The sequence below is a fragment of the Macrobrachium rosenbergii genome, chromosome 52, assembly GCF_040412425.1.
Source record: "Macrobrachium rosenbergii isolate ZJJX-2024 chromosome 52, ASM4041242v1, whole genome shotgun sequence".
NCBI classification, from domain to species: Eukaryota; Metazoa; Arthropoda; class Malacostraca; order Decapoda; family Palaemonidae; genus Macrobrachium; species Macrobrachium rosenbergii.
In genome coordinates this window covers 33,415,931-33,442,173 of record NC_089792.1, presented here as the reverse complement: position 1 = coordinate 33,442,173, position 26,243 = coordinate 33,415,931, and the positions used below count along the sequence as shown (strand labels likewise).

General features: G+C 41.8%; 1 protein-coding gene across 1 annotated transcript; it reads right to left on the bottom strand.

Moving 5' to 3' along the window:
• Positions 1-8,420: 8,420 nt before the first annotated feature.
• Positions 8,421-8,900, bottom strand: LOC136833957 (zinc finger MYM-type protein 1-like). The gene has a single exon (XM_067096236.1). It carries the CDS (start codon positions 8,898-8,900, stop codon positions 8,421-8,423), a length of 480 nt encoding a protein of 159 aa, XP_066952337.1.
• Positions 8,901-26,243: the final 17,343 nt, after the last annotated feature.

Sequence of the window (26,243 nt, the reverse complement as noted above, 5' to 3'; positions counted from 1 at the left end):
ATCGGCACCAGGGTAGTGTTTCGGCGGCGCCATTAATTAAGTCTCCGCTGAGCATGTTTTCTTTGGTGACTTCCCATTTTCTTCAAGCTCAATTAGTCACGCCTAAAACGTGCCAGGTCACGCATTTTTAATCATTTTTACTTTATGCGTATTTATACAAATGTCACACATTGTGTATCACATGTTTCTTCATTCACAGGCATCAAGGCTGTATCCATATTGTAGTTCTGTATGTTTTGTATTGTAATTTGTACTCGTTCACTGCATATTATTGTTTATTGTTTCGACCTCAGGTCACAGTCAATTCCATTGTCTCTCGCGGGCCGGCGTCAGTCGGCCGCTATATAAACTGCCTGGATCTGTAATAAAGTAGCAGTAACTTTTACCTGCTCGTTTCTTTGACACATTACAGTGGTGACCCCCGGAGTATCCCGGAGCCATTAGCGGACTGACACGGCGACTTAGTCTTGGCTCCAGGATTTCTCCAAAACGCTCTTAGCGGCCTAAACACGGCGCTGTAACCAGCGTTTGAGCGTGCTGACTCTCGTCGGCGTACCCCACCAGCGTCACTAGCGGAACCACATGGCGCACGAAAGTGCGTACTGACGCGAGTACCCCACTCCAGTAAGGGGTCATAGGAGCGAGCATGGATGCCGATATCCCCTCCTTCATGCAGTTAAACGCGGACCCCGCGGACTCGGAGGTTTACCTACCTCCCATCACACCCGCGCCCTCCCCTGCATCGAGGCCCTCCCGCAACTCCACACCAGCGCCCCGAACACACGACGGCCGGGCAACACAATCGCGGGCCGCCCTCACCGTAAAGCTGCCGCCGTTTACGCAGGGGAACCCATCGATGTGGCTGCGCAGGGTGGAGAGCCACTTCAGAATCGCGGACCTGACGGACGGAATCCTACAGGCCGACACAGTGCTCAACGCCCTTCCGGAGGACGTGTACAGAAAACTCATCTCGCGAGTACCAAACACACACCCTCACATACAGCACCACAAAAAGTTCCTCCTCGAAGCTTGCTCCCTGCCCATCGCCGAAGCGGGCCGCCCGTGCTATCGACCTTGCCATAAACCCACGCCACGACCTCAATTCAAGAGACGCTTGGAGCATGGTCGTAGATCTCCTGTCACTACCAGACTTGGGTGGCACAAAGAAGCGGCAGGAGATAAGCTTCACACGGGAAATCTACCTTCGCCAACTCCTCCCGGAGGTACGCAACCAGATCGCTCACCCCTACACCATGCCTGTCGAGGACCTCATAGAGACGGCGCAACATCTCACAGACTCCGTCAAGGCTTCACAGCGGCTAAAACCGGCCACACAGCCGGTCAGCTCCGTCCAGCCTGAAGAGGACGTAGAGCAGCCCGTCAACGCCATCGCCAACAGACGTCCAACGAACCACAGCAGATGGAGGTCCCCGGGCTTCTGTCGCTACCACAAGTGGTTCGGAAAGGACGCCCGAAACTGCCTGCCGCCCTGCTCGTTCGCCGTTCAAAAAACGGGGGTGGCGGCGGCCAGCAGGACAGGCCGCCATGGCAGCCGAAGAACCCAGGGCCTCAAAAACAGTAGGTTTTTACGTCCGCGACACCGTCTCCGGCAGGATGATGCTGGTCGACACGGGCCTTTAAATCAATCTTCCCAGCATCCAGAGAGGACCGCAACCAGACACCAGACCCGGCCGCTTTCCTGACGGCTGCCAACGGAACCCCCATCCTCTCCTACGGCACCAGGCTCCTGTCGATCTCCATCCTTGGCCAGAGTTACTCCTGGGACTTCATCGTCGCGGACGTAGGAACCCCACTCCTGGGGGCCGATTTTCTGGCGCACTTCGGCCTGCTAGTCGACGTGGGGCGCAAGCGCCTCCTCGATACCGACTCCTGCCGGTCTCTCCCGTTAACGGCGGGACCCAGACCCACCATCAGCGCCGTCGCCCCCCGCCAGTATGCACACCTACTGTCAGAGTTCCCTGAGGTATTTAAGCCTGAGCTTCGCCAAGTCCCCGGGGCCCCAGCCAAGCACGGCATATACCACCATATAGTGACTAAAGGGCCCCCGACACATGCAAAGTTCCGCAGGCTTCCCCCTCAGCGCCTTCAGGAGGCGAAAAAAGCATTCGCGGAGATGGAGCAGATGGGCATCTGCAGGAAAGCCTCCAGTCCATGGGCCTCCCCCCTCCACATGGTGCAGAAACCGGACGGCTCCTGGAGACCCTGCGGCGACTACAGGCGGCTCAACATTGCAACAGAGCCCGACCACTACCCTCTACCCAACATGCAGGACCTCACGGCCTCCTTTCACGGGGCCAAAATATTCACTAAATTGGACCTTCTTAAATCTTATTTCTAGGTACCTGTTGCGCCAGAGGACATACCAAAGACAGCCATCATCATGCCCTTCGGGTCCTATGTGTGCGCCTTTCTCCACCTTTCGGGCTGAGGAACGGGGCCACCTTCCAGCGGCTCATGGACAGCATCCTGGGGGACCTAAAGTTCTGCGTCTGCTACGTCGACGACATTCTCATATTTTCCAGGTCTCACAGCGAACACCAGAGACACATCAAAGCAGTCCTCCAGCGCCTCCAAGAGAACGGCCTCGTCGTCCGTTTCGACAAGTGTACCTTCGGCGTCCAGAAAGCAGAATTCCTGGGTCACGAGGTGTCTCCGACAGGCGTCCGCCCTCTTACATCGAAAGTAGCAGCCGTAGCCAAGTTCCCGACACCCACCTCCATCAAGGCCGTCCAGGAGTTCCTTGGGATGGTAAACTTCTACAGGCGGTTCATCCCCGGGATCGCGCACACCATTGCCCCCCTGACGGAAGTCCTAAAAGGCCAACCGAAGTCCCTGCCTTGGGGACCCAGCCAGCAGCAGGCCTTTTCCCTGACGAAGGCCGCCCTCGCCAAGGCAACCGCCTTGGCACACCAGGATCCCAAGGCCCCCCTCCAGCTGACGACAGACGCCAGTAACGTCGCCTGTGGTGCTGTTCTGGAGCAAATCATCAACGGCGCCCCCCAGCCCATCGCCTTCTTCAGTAAGAAGTTCAGTCCCGCAGAGACCCGCTACAGCACCTTCGACAGGGAACTCTGCGCGATGTACCGCGCAGTTCAGCACTTCAAGTTCCTCCTGGAGGGGACGCCCTTCACAATCTTCACAGACCACCAGCCACTGGTTCACGCCTTCACGAAGCAGGGGGACGCATGGTCTTCCAGACAGCAGCGCCACCTCTCAGCCATAGCCGAATTTACCTGTTCCGTCAGGTACCTCCCGGCAAGAAAAATCCCGTAGCAGACGCCCTCTCCAGAGTCGAGTTGAACGCAGTGCAGCTTGGTGTAGATTACCAGGACCTTGCCAGAGAACAGGCCGCTGACCCAGAAACCCCAGCATACCGCACCGCCATCACATCCCTCAAGTGGCGGGACGTGACCCGCCCCGAAGGCCCCAGCCTGCTCTGTGACATCAGCACAGGTCAGCCCCGCCCTTTGGTTCCAGCCTCACGCCGCCGCCAGGTATTCGACATAATTCACGGCCTCTCACACCTCCGGCAGGACCACGGCCAAACTGCTTTCAAAAAAGTTCGTCTGGCACGGGTGCAAAAGGACGCCACGGCCTGGGCAAAACAGTGCCTGCAGTGCCAGACCAGTAAGGTGGGTCGTCACACGCAGTCGGGGGTAGGCGAGTTCCCACAGCCAGGGCGCCGCTTCGCCACATCCACATCGACGTCGCCGGGCCCTTCCCCATCAAGCGGATCCAGATACCTGCTGACGGTGGTAGACCGTTCGACGAGGTGGCCCGAAGCCACACCCATGCAAGAAGCCACCGCCAGCGCGTGCGCCGAGGCCCTGCTCTCCAGTTGGGTTAGCCGCCCGGCGCCCCGGACCACATCACAACCGACAGGGGCCCCGCTTTCCTCTCCGAGTTGTGGTCTGCCCTGGCTCAACTGCTGGGAACCACGCACCACACCACCACAGCGTACAACCCAGCGGCCAATGGCCTGGTCGAATGGTTCCACAGGTCCCTAAAGTCATCCCTCATGGCCTGCTGCACCGCCGAGGACTGGAAACATCAGCTGCCGTGGGTCCTCCTCGGGTTGAGAACCGCCCCCAGAGCCGACGGCACCCCATCCGCAGCTGAACAAACCTATGGGGAACCCCTCGTGGTGCCGGGAGAGCTCGTGACGGATGAACGCCACTCCCCATCACTGCAGAGGCTCCGCGACGTGGCCGGCAAGTTCGCCCCTTGCAGGCGCTCATACATCGACAAAGCAACCACCTTCATGCCGCCACAGCTGTCATCCGCCACCCACGTCTTCGTCAGAGTCGACGCCGTCCGTCCACCACTAACCAAGCCCTACAGGGGACCCTTCCGCGTGCTGGAACGAAACAGCAAGGCGTTCCAGCTGGCACTCCCTGGCAAGGACGACTGGGTTTCAATAGACCGGTTAAAGCCCGCCTTCCTGTCGGAGAGTCCCGACAGCGACGCAGCACCCCTTCCGCCCAACCGCACTCCAGCACGCCCCTCACCCCGCGCGCGCCGCCCAGGAAGGGACCGCCCAACCAGCAGCCTCACAGGCGGGAGGACCCTCCATTATCTTCAAGGAACCCTTCAGCGTCCCAGCAGATACAGGGATTAGTCAGACGCGTCCCTCGTCTTGGGGGGGGAGTATTTGTAAAGTCACCACATCGGCGCCAGGGTAGTGTTTCGGCGGCGCCATTAATTAAGTCTCCGCTGAGCATGTTTTCTTTGGTGACTTCCCATTTTCTTCAAGCTCAATTAGTCACGCCTAAAACGTGCCAGGTCACGCATTTTTAATCATTTTTACTTTATGCGTATTTATACAAATGTCACACATTGTGTATCACATGTTTCTTCATTCACAGGCATCAAGGCTGTATCCATATTGTAGTTCTGTATGTTTTGTATTGTAATTTGTACTCGTTCACTGCATATTATTGTTTATTGTTTCGACCTCAGGTCACAGTCAATTCCATTGTCTCTCGCGGCCCGGCGTCAGTCGGCCGCTATATAAACTGCCTGGATCTGTAATAAAGTAGCAGTAACTTTTACCTGCTCGTTTCTTTGACACCTTACATATAGCCTACTACATTCAGTACTTGTCATATTACTCTGTCGTATCCTATATCTATCGTAACTCTTGGCAAGCATTAAAGGCCTAGGCTCATTTTCATTATAGTTCTGTTGGCTATTTTGCCTAGTACAAATTAAATTATGATTAGGCCTATGTGAAACTTAGAGTTTATAATACATAATTTTGAATGCATATTTGTTAAAGATGGTTGTCAAAATTCATTAAGTTTCAATACATAGTTATATATTTTCGGCTTACGTTAAATTACGCTTAGATATAAGCCAGAAAAATCGTGCTTAAGGCTTGTGCAGTCTTGCCTGGAGGTGTGCTTTCTCTCCCTCTCTGTCTCTCCCTTTAATTTGCCTCAGCAAGATTCTCCCATTTACAAATTGACTTATTGGTCTAAATCTTTCAGACTGGAATCGTTTTCAGGTATAGTAATGTACCAATAAGCACATACTGCAGTAGAACAGGTTGTTGTCGTGATGATTGTTTATACCCGCTCTGATTATCACCATTACAACTCGCACTCACTAAATCCATAGGCAAGCACCATAGTTTTAGGCTTAGAGATGATATATTTCTAGCCTGGGTAATCAGTGACGCATTACGTAGTCACACAACGCATAAATTGACCTTACAAACACCTGCATGAAATGTGTCCCTCACACATGTGAAGTGATCAAGTGTTTGCTGTATGGATCTTCTTCAAATGTGGAAAGTGTAAACGTGATTTTAATAGCATACGATAAGAAGTTATCCATTTAACTTTGCAGAATTTTAATAAAGTACTATTATTCAAAATGATCCCACATCCATATAGAGCAATCCCAAATTGCCTGTAACCTACTAAGCTTCCAACGAGCGAAATGCCCACGTGTGAAAAAGAAGAAAATGCCCCAAGGACAAGTAGGGTAATGTGCAGAAAATAATCGAAGAAAGACAATGAGAAAGCAATAACAGGTAGCATCTACAGAAGCTATTTAAAGAAAATGAAGGCTACGATGCTCCTCTTAAAGTCTGTTTTGTAAAATAGTGTTGTTCCTTCTATGCTGTTGCTTTTATCTATACTTTTGTTGCTTATATATATATATATATATATATATATATATATATATATATATATATATATATATATATATATATATATATATATATATATATATATATATATATATATATATATATATATATATATTAGCTGGACCTCATTCAAACTGGATGGTATCAAATGGAGTATTTATTCTTGGACAAACGGTCCATATTTCAAAATCCGTACGGATACTTGATAATGTGGACTGTTTGTCCAAGAAAGCTTGTAATTTTTTCTGAATAAGCATTCCATTTGATACCAAATTGTGTAATTGATAAAGTTCATTAGCTGGTATATTTATGTGGCTTTATCTAAGTATGATATATCTCGCATGACACCACCCCTCCGGTTTTTTGTTGTTCGTTTTGCTTATTTTTTTCATTCTCATTTTTCATATCTTTAGAGCCTATCCTTTTTCAAATATCGTTTTCCAGTTTTTGTCTTGCGACTTGGGAACCGAAATCAGGTGTGCTCAGTCAGTTGTGGAGACGATTCCTTTATCACAAACGAAATCCTTTTGATCCCGAGAAAGAACAGGGTAACGGGTTCCTGCTTCTTCTCTTCCACGTGCTTTACTTTTTCCAGTCCGTCTAACTGCTCTGACTTTTCCCGAGGGAGTGAATAACTCTTCACAAGAGCCCTTCACACTTAGTAATTTTCACAACGTACCAGTGGCGTAGCTAGCCTTCCATCAGTGGGGTGCTCCAGGTGGGGCCAAGCTATTTTATGGGGGTCCAAAGAAAATGGCATAAAACTTACATAAAAATTATATAATTAGTAAAATATACCATTCTCAAGTGTATATATCCATGTAAATAAAGCAAAATAATAACATTAGTAACGAGTAAACATGCATTCGAAATTATGGAGTTCAACTAATTCTCGACTCTTACTATATGCAAATGTAGAGTAAATTTTCCTCACAACGTTCAAAACTATATATATTATAAATATATATATATATATATATATATATATATATATATATATATATATATATATATATATATATATATATATGTATGTGTGTGTGTGTGTGTGTGTGTGTGTGTGTGTGTGTTGTAAAGGTAACAAGAATCAAACTAATGTTATTCAGGATATAGCAAAACTGTAAATAAACTTGAAATAATTAAAATAATTTCTCAGATAAATAGCATTAAAATGGATCAAAATAACATCATCAGCAGCACATATGTCAATTGCATTTGAAAAAAATAATAATGAGTAAAATCAACAAATCACTTCTCATCTATATACGATTACAAATGTACAGGTAACAGGGACGAAAATAGTGTCATTAAGAATATAGCAAAACTGTAATTAAACTAAAAGTATTTTTCCATATTTCAAATAAAAATATGCTCATGGCATGTAAATGGATCAGTATATGATGGTATAGCTTTAAGTGTAAACATTAGGCTACATTATTGAATATCTTTTCAGAAAAGAAGTATCTTTCTACTATCATGTCGCTTGGCAAATTTTGATACAATTTTGCCCATATCGATAGATTTGGCTCTTGACACGTGGATTCCAAGGACAGCAAGTGAGGACACTCGTAAATCATCCATGGTGCTGCGCAGATAATTTTTTTATTAGACTCATAGATGAAAAACTTCGTTTACATGCAGCTGATGTGGGAGGAAGAACTTTGGCTATTGTCAGAAGTTTACACAAGTCAGGAAAGGCATCTTTGCAAGGTGACATAAATGAAGACAGTTGTACAAGAGTGGTGATCTTGGCTCCCTCTGATTCCTTGCACTGAATGAGCCTTTTGGCTTGGCGTACTTCTACAGCTAAATCAGACAGTTCAACTCCATACTGGACTGCCATTGGTTCAATGATCTCTGCATTAAAAAATTTGGAGCTTCTTGGGTCCAGTGCTGAAATAGACCGCAGTAATTGTTTGCTATCTCCACTGAATCTAGAGTCAAGTTCTGCTAGAAAGCAGTCAAGCACTGGGTAGAACAGATTTACACAAAAGTCATGTTTTGAGTCAGATGTTTCTTCCTGACCAAGGGTAGTACTTGTTGCAAAGCCATCAGGCATGGAAGATTGCTGTCTTTTTCTTCCTGATTTATGAGCAAATCTGACTAGGACGTCTAGTTCCTTTGCCATGTCTTTTGCTCTACACCAAAGAATATCCTATTTTGAGCCTTCTCTCTCTTGCTCCAGCTCATCATGTAGTGTCTCAACCACGTCAGCAGCAGCTGCTAGATCAAGTGTAGGTGATTACAACATATCTGACAGCAGTTTGGTTCTGTTCAGCAGATTTTCAAACACAACAAGGCTTATGATGAATGAGAAATTAACTGCATTCAAGAGTCCAGCTGCATCAGTAGCACGCTTGCCAGAGTGCTCATTGGCTACTTCCTCTAGAGCTTGGAAAATAGCGGGTAGTTTCAGCAGCATTACTTTGCAGGCTGCATACTGACATGCCCATCTTGTGTCACTCAGTTTTTTAAGCTTTTGGGTTTGTTTGTCCGGAAATAGCTTGTTTTGTTTTTGCAGGAACAACTCGTGCAGCACAGCTGATGACATAAACACATATATGGATTCCAACAATCCAAAGAACTGGTCTGCAATCTTGACAGACTTAACAACATCCACAATCACCAAGTTTAGGCGGTGATTATAACAATGAATATCAGTTGCTTCTGGTGCAGCAGCTTCTCGGAAAAGCCTTTGTACACCAGCGTTTGTCCCACTCATTACTGAGGCCCCATCATATTTTGACCAACGCAATTCTTTACATCAATATTGCATGTCAGTAACACTTCACATATGCTGTTTTTAAGATACTCTGCATTTAGTTCATGCAGTCTTACGAACTCCAAAAACTCCTCATGTAGGGTATGATCAAACAAATACCTAACAACAACAGATAGCTGTTCTCGTCCACTAATGTCCTTTGACTCATCAACCATTATAGAAAACCAAGTAGATTGATAAAGCTCATCTGTTATCTCATCAAGGACGGTTTCGGCCATGATTCCAATAATTTCATTCTGAATGGTAGGAATGGTGTATTTGGCATTCTTGGAAGACAGACGGGCTTTGATAATGGATCTTTTCCACTGATGAGTTCCATTATTTCAAGAAAATTGCCCTTTTTCATACTGTCAGGACCTTCATGATGACCCCTCTGTGCAATTTTTGACGAGCTGTTAGGCATAAAACTTTGGTCACCTCCTTGATATAATACCTATTTTCTGCTACAGTTTTATCAAGAGCAGATGTTAAGGACTTAGCTATAGTGTTTCCCCTAGCTATGAGTTCTTCGAAATCTTTCCAAGTCCACATGGAGTACCTATGAAAATCACTTTTCTCATGTTTCATCAAAATATCACGTTCATTATGGAAGAGAGTCAGATAATCTAAAAGGTATTTTAGAAAAAAATTTACACTGATTTGGGTGGGTCTTGACTCTTATCGTAACTCTTCCAGGACATTCAAGACGAATTCAGTTAAAACACTTACTTATAGCCTATACCTTGCATTCACATCACCATCATTTCCAAAATGATATTGCATTTCTAAAACATTTTTTCAAAATCAACTGTTACTCTTTCCTGTATTTACCAGCCTTGTCTAAAGTATCCTCAGGTTCTGAAGAAATGGATGTATATTTCATTACAATGTGTAAAGCATGCATCATATAGATGTGAAGTCATCACAGCACTGAGCGCTTCGTACCCTCATGTTAATTTTATGTTTATTTAAAAAACCCTTCAATTAACTTTAGGCATCTTTTTCAAGTTCAAAGACACCTTTTCGGAATTGATACAGGCTTTCATTTTTATAGAGATGAGAAGCCAAAACGTAACTCCTATTTTCAAAGTGTAACTTTTATTTTTGAAGGTCCTTTCCAATTAAAAGAATTGTTAATAGCAAACTGGTTGAAGGTTAACTGTTCGTCTGATGAATAAGGACTGTGCATGTCTAACAGATCCGTGGTCAGTTAACAATGATGAAAGGAACACATAAATTCATCATGGGCTATGCATTGATTGTTTTTATGCATTACATTATCATTGTTTATTGATCATGTTTTGCAGCTTGTTTTGTAAATGCATATTGAGAATACAATTACAAGTTAATTTTTATTTGCAGGTTCCACGATGAAGAGTACAACGTTTGTCTTTGGGGTTCAGTGGTCTTTCACATGGTTGCTGTTCCTAGGGGAAGTTCCTCCACGCGTGGACCAGACACAATAATTGGAAAAAGACTAGACTTCTTATATTCTCAGAATTTAGTTACGGAAGTGGCATTGAACACCATATTCCTGCCTGAGAACAATATATTACAGTTGCATGGCAACTTGATGCATTTTCAGGCTGTCTTGGAGACACTTAAAGAAAGAAGTTTTGCAGGGAATAAAACTGGCCCAATTACACCTGTATATGGCAGAGACCATGTACAATGACACTAGGATGGAAATGGCAACCTTTTGCAGTGGACTGTCCCACATGATGCAGTAGGAAGGAGGAATTCACTTTTGTTTGCAGCTCTTAGTGTCTAGGTTTAGTAGGTTCATTGGTTAAAATGGGTCTTGGTATAGCTAGTTTTAAGTAAGTTTAAATCTTAGAAAGCAATTAGTTATATAAACTGGAACATGAACAGGATATAACTGTATCTCAGCTCAACAAACAATTTCAGACCATAAATAAAATAGTAAATCAACTGAATGATGACGCAGATATTTTGCAAAATTTGGGAGATACACAGTCGTTAGTCTAGCTCTGTCTTATTACATGAAAATATCTCAAATGTATGATACGATATTAACCTTTGAAGAAAAAACGAAGGGTTACACTGAAGCAATTACTTCAGCAGTTAAAGGGGTATTGTCTCCACATTTGTTGACTATTAAGGATTTAATGAAGATAGCCTATGATGCTCAAGACCAGATGGGCTGGAACTCTTTGATAGAACCACACAGGCAAGAACTTTATTATGGTTTAATTTCTGTCAAGGCAGAAAATGGCAAGATTTTGGTCTCAGTCCCATTTCAACCTTGCGATCCATTCGAGTCTGTTGTGCTGCATCCATTTCCCACTAGGCTTGGGGGTTTAATGGTTCCTAAGATATCTAATTACAGGGCATTACTTTTGTTACCTAGGTCTAAATGAATCTATATTGTTGTCTATGACAAAAATAAAGATAACTTAAAAGTGAGTGCTGTCCTTGAATTCTAAAGTTTGCTCAGTAGACTCACTTGCTTTCCTTAAATTACTAGACATGATTGCATACTGCAGGTAATAATGAACGGAGCTTTCACCTGGGATGCAGATGTTAAATAATCTATGATCACCTATTAACGTGAGGGGTTTGGTATGCCCTGTTTGTGAGGCACTGTAAGCATGGTGCATCTTGGGTTGCTGGCGGCAGGTTGTAATTCTGTGTCATCCGTATATCATCCCTACAGTACAGGCATTATCGCCAATGGCACTAAGTATTATCTCAATGCCAGCTACAAATGCCAGAGTTCGAAGCTGTGCTTCATTATATATAGAAACCCGAACGTGTCATATTGAACATCACTGTGCCTGTGTTCATGGTGGTTTTCTGGGCTTGGACTTAGATAGGAGCACTGTTCATTGTGATTTGGATGTTGTAACTATGCACGGAATGGACAAGCTCCTGGAGGTATTAGTGTCCCTCCCAGCTTGCACTGATGGAGAGTCTGACTTCACTAACCGGGGGAGTGCACATTTCTTTAGGCCTGTTATTCAGTTACCTAATGCATTTGGTGGCCAACACGTGGTGAAATCTTTCTTGGCGCAGTGAAATAAGAAATGAGAAGGCAAGGACAAGTGTGCTTTCAAATGAGTCAAGAAACGGGAATCTTTATAATTATATGTATGGCACAATAATACATTGGATTCTTTATTTACCTTAATTGAGTAACATATATCGACTTGGATATACTGTGTACATGGTTGGTTACACTGTAGGCTAATATTCCATAATTTTCCTATATATCAAAATATATATTATTAATTTTGTTCTGCTCAAGGTATAGTTTTGGTTAATGGTGTATATTGATATTTGCATTTTACATGTTGCCAGAATCAGTAATGATTTTATTCCCTTATGTTTCAAGCTGAAGCTGTGATGTGTGATAAGTCTATTAATTTGGGTGTCATGATCTACCATTTCACACACACACACACACACACACACACACACACACACACACACACACACACACACACACACTTGGCTCTCAGCAAATTGGTTCAGGAGTGAATTCACAATGTTTATACATTTACTGATATCACTGTGATGTAAAATGCAGCACTGGATATTCACATATTTGTGGTGTTTGGCAAATATGATGTTCCATGTTGTTATGAGTTGAAATGTACATGCCGTTGTATTGATGTTTTTGTAATTGTTGATTTGTAAATTTTCAGGGCAACCGTCATAAAGGCGGGATGAACAATGCAATAATCATAACTGAAATATCGTCACGGAAATATTATGTCACTGCTGAATTCATTTCTGTCCTGAAGCAGTGAAGGAGAAAGACGGAATGGGAGGTAACTTAGACTTGGAGCTCACGTTTACCAAACTATTTGCTGACCTTATTTACTATTTTCAAGGTATTTCTATTTTCAGGTATCACGCTTATTAAATTCAAGGGTAACGAAGGTGTCTGTTTTTTTTTTTTGTTAGTAAATTGACATTCTGTCATCCTGTTAAAGATCGTGTGTTCGTAAACCTGTGTATTGCAAATGTCGCGTGCTGCGCCTCATGGTCGAGGTTAGAGTGTTGTATGGTTGCGTATTAACACCTATACAGGTGTAGTTGATTTATGACACAGATGTTGTCTCACTTGTCACAATTAGCAAAAAATGTTAAAAACCCAAGGAAGTCTAGTCAATGGCCGTTAGCGGCACAACAATATGTATGTAATATATATATATATATATATATATATATATATATATATATATATATATATATATATATATATATATATATATATATATATATATATATATATATGTGTGTGTGTGTGTGTGTGTGTATCTTGTAAGATGTTCCCTTCTGACAAGCATAAATGCAATTGTGAAGAGGACGGCAAAAACACTGGAAATCATTTTTCTTGTGTATTTACACCATTTCGGCAATTCATTGGCATCGTCACGGCAACTTAAAAACACGAAAATAAAATCAGGAAATTGTACAATCTAAAACATGTCTAAATAGCTAAAATCTTAGTAATACATTTACAGTAGTTCTATGATATAATATAACAATCAGCTCTTAAGCTAAGTGTAAAGTGAAAATTATTTACGGGAAATGATGTAGACATAAATAAGTATAAAGGATAAAAAGGCATATATACTCTTGGGTAATTTGTGCGGCTGAGAATTCCAGAGGCTCTGGAGAGAATACTCAGAGGATGACAGAGACCCAACAAGAAAAGTCGGAGAGAGGATAAGATGAAACATTCTACAGTAAACTGAGAAGCGAAAGTATTTTTTAAATTATCATACAGAACATTAGTTTTATATAAACCTGAATGGTTTCTTATGGCAGAAATCCTTTAGAATTTCATCTGCAAACGTCCGGTGACTGATACCTTTAGGGGAATTGAAGCTGACCAAGTAAATGCCGAGTGCACCCAACATAATAGGGCTTTACGTCCCTTCTGTTTCGTTAGAAATATTCAGAAAATCAATATGCACGATTATCGATTATATATATATATATATATATATATATATATATATATATATATATATATATATATATATATATATGTGTGTGTGTATATACATATGTATATATATATGTATATATATATATATATATATATATATATATATATATATATATATATATATATATATATATATATATATATATATATATAGTGACATGGATTCAAAACCTGTATGATTAAAACACTTAGTAAGAGATAAAATATGGAATGTATTCACCATACTAAGTGTTATGTGTTTTGCCTCAAGCTGACCATAACTCGTGGGAAGTAGCCACGTGGCCTGATAGGGGTCTTTTTCTTTGAACGAGATCCTTGCTTCCATCTAATGCTTAAAAAAATTCCTTTGAACTAAAATACTATTCTCCTGTGAGATGATTTGGGTACAAACACTGCATTACACTAAGAAGATGCTATGTAATCCTTGTCAACTGTCAAGTCTTGAATTATTATGAAAATGTAAAAGATTCTGCAAAACCTCTGAGAAAATCGTAATGAGCATGCTTTTAAACATATATAAAAATCATCAAAATCTCCCTGTGTCTTATTGGACAATTGTTTCTTCAAAATAAACCTATATATATATATATATATATATATATATATATATATATATATATATATATATATATATATATATATATATATATATATATATATATATATATATATATATATGCATACATACAATTAATACATATATTAATTCGATCCATGAACAACAGAGAAAATTACAGATTTTGTCTTTTCTCGAAAGTGTAATAGAGAAAGGTGCTAGGACACCAGAATCCACTTAAGATAAATTGTCTTAATTTTTTCTTTTCAATTTAGCCTGTTGAGGTAACCTGCAGCTATTTTGAGCTTTCCTAGAATGCTCTCTACTTGAAACTTGAAGCTCTGGATATGTATGAATATATGCAAGTGACTTCTGGCCTATTCTATATCACAAAATCTGCTCTATACAAGTACAGATACTAGGCTTTCCTTTATAATGGCACAGTGGTTGCACTTGTTCGTCCTCAGTTTCTTACTTCCAAAAGCAATTGGAAATATGCCAGCCGCAAGTTCTTGTAGTAGTACGCCTCTTAGTCCTTCATTTAGTGCATCTGTCCTCACGATGAAGCCCTGTTGAAGTGTGGTACTTGTAGTGTGGGTGCATTTCCTAAAGCCTGTTTCAATCCATTGATTGCTTTATATTGAAGTTCTTCCACTTCTCCTTGTTTGGTCACCCCCTTTTCACCTGGGTGGTCAAAAGTGCTGCAAGATTGCTATAGTTGTGCACAAACTTGCTATGGTAGCCTGTCAGATCTAGAAATGATCTCACTTACATCTTGGTAAACGGTAGTGCTGCATTCTGAATCTCCATTAACTTTTGCAGGTGGCATATGTCCCAGGAATTCCACTTCACTGTATCTAATGTAACACTTGGAAAGGGGGATAGTCAATACGGCGTCCTTTACTCTCTGAAATAGTTCTTTAGTCGAATGGTGCGTTCTTCCCACGATTTATGTATAAATTAACATGTCATCCACAAAATGACTGGTGTTCTTGCGTTCTGCCAGCATCTTCCTCTTCACTTTGTTGAAAGTTGCTGCTGAGTTCATTAATCCAAACAGCATTCTCAAGATCTGGTAACATCTGCTTGAATCTGTGGACAATGCCTTCTCCTTTGATGCCTCTTCCTCTGGGACCTAATAATACCCCTTGCTTAAGTCCACTTTGGTGAACAATCTGTTGCTACGAATTTTTACCCTCATAGACTCAGGATCTCCCATAGATTCATTGCCAAACCTGATTATGGTTTTAAGTCAACGGTAGTGCACGCTGAACCAGTTTCATCTATCCTTCCTCACCATCACTATTAGTGAACAGTATGCAAAACTTTGAATGATTCCTATTTCAAGTATCTCAACTTCTCCCTGGATCAGTTCCCTAGTAGCATACGGTAAAGGATTTGCCATTGCTATTGGGTTTATGGCAGTTATATATTATTACCACCTGTTTACATGTAATATGAGAAGATCACTGGTTAATAACTCGTTGTTGAAATACCCTGAATGTAGGACGAGAAGTTGGACAATCTCCTGCTGCTATACATTAGGCTGCGAGAGACAAGAAGAGGGGAATACAAAACATATGGACTATAAATGGTGCAATGCAAAACACATGAGTACAGAAGCTAAGCAAACAATAAGGAGTCTAATCCTAGTAGAACCGAATCATAGTCTGTGAAGTAATTCATATAGGATACAATGCTAAGCATGGAAATAACATTGCAGTATTTATACATTGCAATACTTAGCAATGCCTACGATATGAACACATTCACCATGCAAGACTTCCCGTGCTAGTTACCTATCTTGCACTGTAGAGTCACATAACATATCTTGCACTTACGTTCAAGATGTACATGACAGTCTCCCCCCCCCCGCCTTTAATTGTAACTCAGCAAACATACATAAGTATCTCATTCCCCTTTTAGCTTGTTACTGAACAGCTGATTCTCAACACTTATAAATCCAATCTTTCTGGAGGTTTTCCTGTACACATTCTACTGGAGAGTGCTCTGGATGTGTTCTGACCTGGTGCAAGATTTGTCAGTGAAATTGCTCTTGGTAGTTGAATGTTGTGGTGAGCAGGTTGCGCATTTGGCTTAATTAATTATGAGGTATTTGAATCTTGTGCATCTATAAGTTTTGTACTTAATGGTTGCAACTGATCAACATTACGTTTTACAATCTTTCTACCAATATTCTCACCCTAATGTAAAATACCCATCTTCCTGCTAATTTCTTCTGGTAACCATTTCTCTATGGTATTGTATGACCTCACCATGCATTACTGTAAGGAGTATAATTTTTACCTTGGAAGATTTTCAACTTGTTCATAACTTTTCTGTTCTACTAGAAACTTCCTGCTGTAACTGTTGTGACAGCCATTGTTACTTTCTTGGGTGGCTGCTTTAAATGTTCTTTTTTCCAGTTGCAGTTGGGGCACATTTCTTGGTGGTTTTTCTGAACCTGTGATTGTAAATACAGATGTTGGCTGGATGGGGGACCTTTTCTATCACGTTTTGTTATTATGCTTCTGCCTGACACTGGGTTTCTATTGTCTTGACTTTGGTCTTGGTTGTCCTCCACTTGACAGATGCTGTGGGAGGTATGTTGCAAGGCCAGCAACTCATCCACCGTCTTGAAGAGGTCCACCACTGAAATGCCCTCTGCACTGTGGAGGGGAGCTCAGATGCTGGTTTGGGTGGCAGAGCCAAATTTCCCTTGAGAGGCCAACCTTCTTGGGCTTCCCGTCTGCAATGAGTTCAGATGGTGTTAAAAGGGGGTCATCCAAGGCTGCCTTCGCCATTGTGGCCCCCAGTGGGATGTTTAATAGTTCAAGGGCCCATTTAGCATGGGTATGAGGGAGCAGGGAGAATATGGTTTCCAGGAATGCATGATGGTCCCTGGATGATATTCTCTCGCAATGAGCATTGAGCCAGTGTGCAATCCAGAGTAAAATGTCATCTGCGAACAACTCTGGTATATAATCTGCCTTCTTTTTTATAACTCATAATGTTGTAGAGATAGAATTGTATGTTTTCCCTTTAGTACCAGACAAATGTTTCTGTTGTTAAGAGTGGAGGCAGATAGAGGTTAATGGCTCTTGCTTTCAATTGTTTGTCCACAGACATCCTTTGCGTTTTTCCTTGCAAAAATTATGCGCACTGTGTTGAGTCCATTAGTGGCTTGTAGCAAAGCCAATATATACAAGCCGCGTCACTTCCAGGACGCCATGTTTGTTTACACTTAGGGCAAGGTGCACAGCACTCCAAACGGCCTTGGGACGCAACTGTCAGCTTGATGCGTGATAGCAAAGCCTATAAATACTTTTTTGGTGATGATGGGCTCTGACACAGCATAATTTTCCAAATTAGTGTGTGAGGTTCAAGAAAGGTACTTTATAATGCAGAAAGTGGACGGAAAGCTAGCGGGCGACCTGTGGACCCCCGCTGCATCCGTACAGAATTGTGTTTGTTGAAAGACATAAAATGACATATACAGAGCATTACAGAACATGTACAAGGCAGATATATATATCAGCGAATAGGCCGTAGAATGATACATATAATGAGATACATAAAGAATCTGAAACAATAACCAGTGACAAATATGACATGATTAATGTACAAATGTAGAGCGAAACATAAGGAACAGAGAGGTGGTTTGACGCCCTTACAACACTCCCCCTCTAAGACAACAATTATACGAGAAATCATTGGATGACACATCAATCGCGGAGGCGCTGCAGCAACTGGAGTGGGCCTCTACTTCTCGAGAACTGCAGGCGGGGTGCATGCGCGACCTCTGGTTCTGGCGCGGGCTGTTTCCTGGGCCGTCCTGGACCCCTTTTCGGCGTGGGGGCGGCTGTTCCTGTGGAGTGTTGCTGAGGGGGAACTCTGGGTCACCCGCCTGTCTTCTCGCTGATTTCGTTGTCCAACAGGAGCACTGGTTTTAGCCTGTCGACCATTACCCAGTCCTCACGCCCATGGATGTCCAGCAGGAATGCTTTAGGCGCCTGCCTGATGACTCTGTGGGGCCCCCCTGTAGAGCCTCATTAAGGGCAGCCGACGAGCATCCACCCTAATGAAGACATAGGTGCAGGAGTCTAAGGCGGGTGGGTTGTATTTGCTGGTCCTGCCGGTGAAGGTCCAATGGCAGGGAGCGAACTTCCATGAGAGTTCCCTCAACCTTAGGAGGGGTGTATCTGTGCTCCCAGCTGACAGCGGGAAGAATTCTCAGGTCAGGACCAATGTTTCCCCGTAGACTTTTTCGGCCAGGGAGGTGTCGCTATCTGCTTTAGGTGCAGTGCAAAGACCCAAGAGGACCCAGGGGAGCTGTTTTCGTCACGGGCATTGAGTAGGTCTTGATTAGTTTATCTTTTAATGCCACATACATGACTTCGTCTGCGTGTGGGTTGAGCCAGGGGGAGATCCTGTTGAACACTTCTACCGGGAGCGCCGCCGTGGTGATGTCTGATTTGCTTGCGTCGTCTGTTATGCGTGCCATGTGGAAGTGTACTTCTGCGCGCAGGAACCATGATGCCGTGTTCTCGCACGAAAACTGAGGGAGTTTGACCGCATCTGCTTTTGTCGGCAAGAGAGGCATACAGACAATGCTCGGGCGTTTGCATTGAATTTCATCTTTTGCCATTTTTACTGCTCACGCACCAAAAGGCAGGAAAATGCACTGTGTTGAGTCCATTAATGGTGCTGATTGTTGTGTAAGGGCATCAAACCGCCTCTCCATTCCCTGTATTTCACTCTACAAATGTACATTAATCATGTTGTATTTGTCACTGGTTATTATTTCAGATTCTTTGTGTATCTCATTATATGTATCATTCTATGGCCTATTCGTCTGATATATATATATATATATATATATATATATATATATATATATATATATATATATATATATATATATATATATATATCTGCCTTGTACATGTTCTGTAATGCTCTGTATATGTCATTTTACGTCTTTCAACAAACACAATTCTGTATGGACGCAGTGGGGGCCTGCAGGTCACCGGGTACCTTTCTATCCGCTTTCCACATTATAAAGTACCTGTCGTGAACAATAAAGAATCTGAAACAATAACCAATGACAAATACGACATGATTAATGTACAAATGTAGAGAGAAACACAGGGAATGGAGAGGCGGTTTGATGCCCTTACAGTAGTGCCAAAACATTCCCTTTGTTGGGTACACCATATTTAGTCCGTTAATGGCACGGTTTCCGCCAGGGAAGGAGCTATCAGAGGCCTAAACTTGATGCCATGTTTAGTCCGTTACAGGCTCTCTGAATCCTGGAGCCAAGACTGAAATATTAGTCCGCTAATGGCTCCGGATACCCGGGGTCACTGTGTCAAAGAAACGTAGCAGGTAAAAGTTAGGCTGTAGGCTGCGGCCGTAGTTAGTCCGTTAATGGCTGGGCCAAAACCACGCTACCTGTCGCTTCCCAGGGTCACCAGTGTGAGGTTCTAGAAAGGTCAGAAGTGAGACTGATTCTTTATTGTTCACGACAGGTACTTCATAATGCAGAAAGCAGACGGAAAGGTAGCGGGCGACCTGCAGCCCCCGCCTTCCCCAACAGGTACTTTATAATGCGGAAAGTGGACGGAAAGGTAGCAGGCGACCTGCGGCCCTCCGCTGCGTCCGTACAGAATTGTGTTTGTTGAAAGACATAAAATGACATATACAGAGCATTACAGAACATGTACAAGGCAGATATATATATATAGGCGAATAGGCTGTAGAATGATACATATAATGAGATACATAAAGAATCTGAAACAATAACCAGTGACAAGTATGACATGATTAATGTACAAATGTAGAGTGAAACACAAGGAACGGAGAGGCGGTTTGATGCCCTTATAAGTGCAGCTTGCTTGACAATGCCAGCTTATTGTTCACCCTATGGCTGTAACAATGACAAGGTGTTTGAAAAGCAGATCCCCAGTCTGCTTGTCAGCAGCAACATCCGGTCTCAACTGCTGGGCAAAGTTGAGAAGCAGCACCTTCCACTCCAGACAGGTTGTGTTCTGTCCAACTCATCAAGACTGAAGTCTCTTGAATTCCAGCATACAGCTCTATCTTTGCTGCAGGCTCTATCACTATTTCAAATTCGAGACCAGAAAAATGCTTACTCAAAGCAACAAAAAAACAGAAAAGCAAAGATACTTCGCATTTATAGTGTGCCCATGTACTTGTGATTGTTTATGTTGTACATAATGTATTTTTTTCAATTACCACTGTTACGTGGGCTTATTTATGTATGATCATAATTCCAGTCAACATTAGATGTATACATAAATAACAAATTTATTGGCCCAGTCAATACTCTACAGATTGAGATCTGTCCATTCTATTTCACAATCTCCAGGTAGCCTTCAGGTGTATATTTCAACAGGCCCATTTAATATGATTCATAGTATGCCCTACATATTATATTATCATGTAGGCTTGTAAAGTCCCCGCTCAACTTGTTCTCTATAGTGAACATCCCACTTTCTGCGGTGCCTTCATATCGACCTAGGGTCGACCAGAACATATGTTTATCACCAAAATTGTAAATTGTATATTTATTGTCTTTCCAAATGACCATGCTTTATGTACATGTAACGAAGTATTTATGTTATGCATCAGACATTATTGATCACTGTGTTTTCTGTATGAACCTGTCCTGTTTTTGTAGAGAATTAGTTTGACCTCAGGTCACCTGTAAATCTTTGTACCCGCTGTCTCTGTGAAGTACGCAGACATCCGCACCCCGCTTTGTAAGCAGCTCGCTTCATCAATAAACTAACAGTACTTGTCTTCCTGCTCATTATTTTGCACCTCTCTCACAGTGGTGGCCCCCGGAGTGGTTCCTGGAGGCCATTAACGGACCCAAATGGCGACTAAGTCTTGGCCCAATGAACCTTACCCATGCCCCTAACGGACTAACTACAGCACTCTAACAAAGCGTTCGGGCGTTTACTGACCCTCGTCGGCAGGTCGCCAGCGTCATTAGTGGACCCACACAGCACGCTCCACCGGTGTGAATTGGTGCAAGTATTCCCTCACACTCCAAGGGACAGGGCGAAATGAGCATGGACGCTGACATTCCTAACCACGTACAAATTACTGCAAACCTCTCGGAGGCAGACACCTCCCTCTCACAACCCCCTCCCACGCTCGCTTCCACGCCAGTACCTGCACCCCACACGATGACCCCCCCTGACGAACCAACCGAGGACGGCCCTTAACATAAGGCTACCAGGGGCGGCTCTAGGGTTTCCTGCGCCCTAGGCTAATATTTTAATTTGCATCCCCAGGTCCACCAGCTAGGAGATCTGGGGTGAGCAGTAGTCAGTAGCTCCCCATTGGGTGACATTTCGGGATAGTTTAATTGTAAATCCAGCTACCAAATATTAAGTTGAAATGCATTATGACACACACACAACACACACACACACACACACACACACACACACACACACACACACACACACACACACACACCGTCAATATATAGAATAGGCCATATATAGATATATATATATATATATATATATATATATATATATATATATATATATATATATATATATTAAATCTAGGTTGAAATTTACAACAATTCCATCATTATTTTTTAATATGTAACCATTGCAAGGGCAATTTTGATGCCTATAAAGATATATTAGACAATTAATGTATTCATAACATTATATTGAAAATGGCATTAAATAGAGCAAAACAATGATTTTTGCTTATAATCTATTTAAAAATTTTTTATTTAATAAGGAAATGTGCATCTGATAGTGAAATTATGATTGAGTATATAACACTCAATTATAAACATATGAAAATGAATGTTTTGAGTTATTTCTTTAAAACTTCAATCAGGGATAAGAAATGTAAGTGGTGAAGAAAATCTGACTCATTTTCCTTCCATTTGAGTGTATCCTTAGCTGAAAAAGGGGGAAAAAAAATAAAACATGGCCTCTACAACATTTTTTCATTCATTAATAGAACAAATCTTAAGTAACTAAAATCCCCTAACTAAACTATTAAAGAAAAAGACTAGAATTCAATGTACTGAAAGGAACTGAAAGCTATGTACGTAGAAAACGTATAATATTAATCTCAGTTATTGAAGAGAATGTGATATTCTCTTCATAACTACGAACTGAATTATTAACAAAAAGACTAGAAATCAAAGTAGTGAGAATAATTAATAATTCTGAAGTAAACATGAAGATAACTCAGAAACAATTGTTTAAATTTTATATTATTAGGAACTGATTACAATTACAACTTTCAATTATAATGTAATTGTAACTTTATACTAAAATTTATCAATATCTGTCAATTGCAGAAATGAGAAATTCAATTTTAGTGAGCACTGAGTCTTTCTAGATTGTTGGCTACAACTACAGATAACTAAAAATGTGCTTTCCGTGCCTTTTTCTTGGCAAAAATCAGCCACTAGATTCTTTAGATCAACTTTCTGTGCGATCTCGTTCTCAATAGAGACCATAGCTAGACCTACAAGTCTTTCTTCTGTCATTGTAGACCGCAAATACGTCTTAATTAATTTTAATTTTGAGAAGCTCCTCTCACCGCACCACCACACTAACAGGCAAAGTTAGCCAGAATGCAGTAACAAATGTGTTGCTTCCTGCCGGTACTGGTTTTCGACATCATCCCTTAGCAAATGAACTTTAAAACATCCACGGGGAATGACAAGGCGGCGGTGCCAGACCAACTAGGGGCCACAAGCCGGGTTGGGACACAAGTCAGTGGCGTTTTGGACACATGTCCTTGAACTTTCTCCTTGTTCTTTTTTTATGTATAATTGTTATAATTGTTCTGTATATATACATTCCAGGGAATGGGACTGTGATAAATTGCACCAGTTCAACCCACGGCCAACGGATAGGCTGAGATATAGTATGCAACTGTAAAATGGCATCCATTTTTCAAAATAGTTCTTCCCTAAATGCTATTTAGCTGGGAATCTGGGAAGTCCTGGTCTTGATTTTCAATCACTTCAGACCCATGTCAAGAATCTGCAATACAAGTGAAAACCAGAGGCGTAAATTATGTCCCATTTTTCCATATGGCAGTGAAATCTCTGGTCAGTCAGAGACGGGCACTTAGTTTTTTGAAATGAATTAAGACCATAATAAACAGTTATAGTTTGTTCTGTGATGCACACTTTTTTAGTAATTGTTTAATTGTTGATAAAATATGTTTATTCTCACACTTGAGAAAATGATAAACTTAGTTTGATTTTGTTCACGTGATTAATAACTATATTTTTTTAATGGATAAAACTGTTACCTATGATTAAATTATTCAGTTCATGGTATTTTTATCTGAGAGTTCAGGTATATTTGCTGAAATGGCATCCATTTTTCAAAATAGCTTCCCAAATGCTATTTAGCTGGGAATCTGGGAAGTCCTGGTCTTGATTTCAGTCACTTCAGACCCTAAGCTAAGTGAAAACCAGAGGCAATTAGTCCCTCCATATGGCAGTGAAATCTGGTCTGGCTCAGGACTATTAGTTTTGCCGAAATGAATTAAGACCAGGGAAACAGTTAAAGTAGTTTGATGGAGTGATGCCCTTTTGCTCTAGTATATTTCGTGTTTAATTGTTGATACCTCACACTTGTTATGATAAACTTAGTTTGATTGTTCACGTGATTAATAAGCTTTTTAATGGATCACGGTTACCTTTAGATTATTCAGTCGTAATTTTTATTACTATGAGAGTTCAGGTATCTTGCTGAAGTGAGGTAAATATTTGAATTCTGTGATTAGTTGTGTAATAACCAGGTACTTGGTAGGCTATATATCGTGACTATATATATATATATATATATATATATATATATATATATATATATATATATATATATATATATATATATATACATATATATATATATATATATATATATATATATATATATATATATATATATATATATATATATATATATATATAATGTGTGTGTTTTAACACAAGAACATCCAACTTTTTTAGATCACAAATAACTACCTTAGAGTGAAAGTTTTGGATTGAAGCGTTTTACTCCTAGGCAGACCTAAAATATTTCCTTGAAAAATGTTTGGTTTTAAAAACAACTAAGTGTATTATTTACTTCTCAGAGAAGCTGGCTTGACTCGAAGTTCCTGTATAATATTCACATAGCGTTAGTATTTTAATAATAGCGTGTATTTTTTCGCTGCCCTCAATATATATTGCATATTAATTTAAAGGTAAATTGACAAGCCTGTTGACACGACAGCTATGTGTGGTTCGTTGAATTCGATAGCTTTCATTTATTGATTTTTATTTAGTGAACAAATCTAGGGAAACTCCTCGGTCTTACTTTTTAAATTCATATGCAAGCATACATATCTGAACTTGTCTCTTGTCTCTATAAAGTGACATCAGAGACCTCTTATGAGGGCTCCGGTAACACCACTTGGCGCTGCAATACTATGAAATGTTTTGAAATGTGTTAATTTCTCGCCAAAACTTCAAACACTATCTGAGCTTTCTCATATAATCTAAATGATAACACTGTAACCACCCTATACGTATAACGCTCTCACCGCTCAACATACAAATGAAAGCTTCATGATAAATCCACTCTCAAGTCGAATACTAGCTTTATATGGTTGCTGGACGTCGTGAATGAATGAGTTGTTTACGTAGCTCACAGGAAAGGTCACAGCCAGGTACGATAGTAAAGTAAACACGTCAGTCAGTGTTCAGTGTCAGGCCACGTCGGACGCGTCGTCTCGGTCGCTCCTGCTGGTGCGGTCTTCTTCGGCTTCCCAATGGCAGAGAACAGGAGTCATTGCAGTGACAGTGTGCCCGGCAGTTCTTCCAAGATCCAGTTGCCTGTGATTGAAGAACTGAACTTGTACGTCAATTCGAAGATTGCTAAAATAATCGCCACGGGCGTGGTGATTTGTTTCATTTCCTATCATGGCTTTTTGCATGCAGTTGATGGTAAGTGTTGTTGCTGTTGAATTGGGATCCTATTTTTGAGGAAGTGGACCCACCAAACCGATTGTAGCCCGAGTCTTATGACCCAGAAAGTAGCTTAGGCTAGCCTTGCCAGATTAGGGTACCCACCACGATATACTATTCGCTTGCTAGAGTTCCCAGGGCAGTTTTCTGAGCCTGTGTTGTCATGTGTGCTTTGAACGTTTCTGACCTTCATGTCGCTATTTCCAAGTGCAAACTGCCATGTTATGGTTTGAAGCCTAAATTGACTGCCCTAATCTGGCAAGGCTTGCCTCCATTGGTCCAGACCATCAAATTTGACGTGACACCATTCTTGCATTTCGGACTGGAGATATAGACCATTTTTCTTGTTTTAATGTGACCCTGCCTGGTTTTTGACCTTCGTTTTGCTAGCAAATAAGTAGTTAGGCCATAGAGATAGTGGACTGCAGCCTCATGTCCTACAACACGGGGGACTACAGTGGGAAAGTGGGGTATTTGGTTGGGGGAAAACACAAAATGAGTAAAATACAGAAACCTTGGAGGCCACATCCTTACCTGATTGCAGACTTTGACATCCGGATCCCCCACCTAACCTAATTTAAGACCCCCCATCTCATGCAACCTAGGGGGCTGTCACCTTTCTTAGCCAGGGGCTTTGCCCCCTGCAAAACCTAACAGGATGCTAGATTCTTACTTAGACACCCGGGGGGGAGGTCTTTGCCCCTGTGGACCCCTTCGTAATCT

Bases quoted from the DNA above. Each gene is read 5' to 3' on its own strand.
- LOC136833957 (XM_067096236.1), bottom strand. From the start codon at position 8,900: ATGAGTGGGACAAACGCTGGTGTACAAAGGCTTTTCCGAGAAGCTGCT.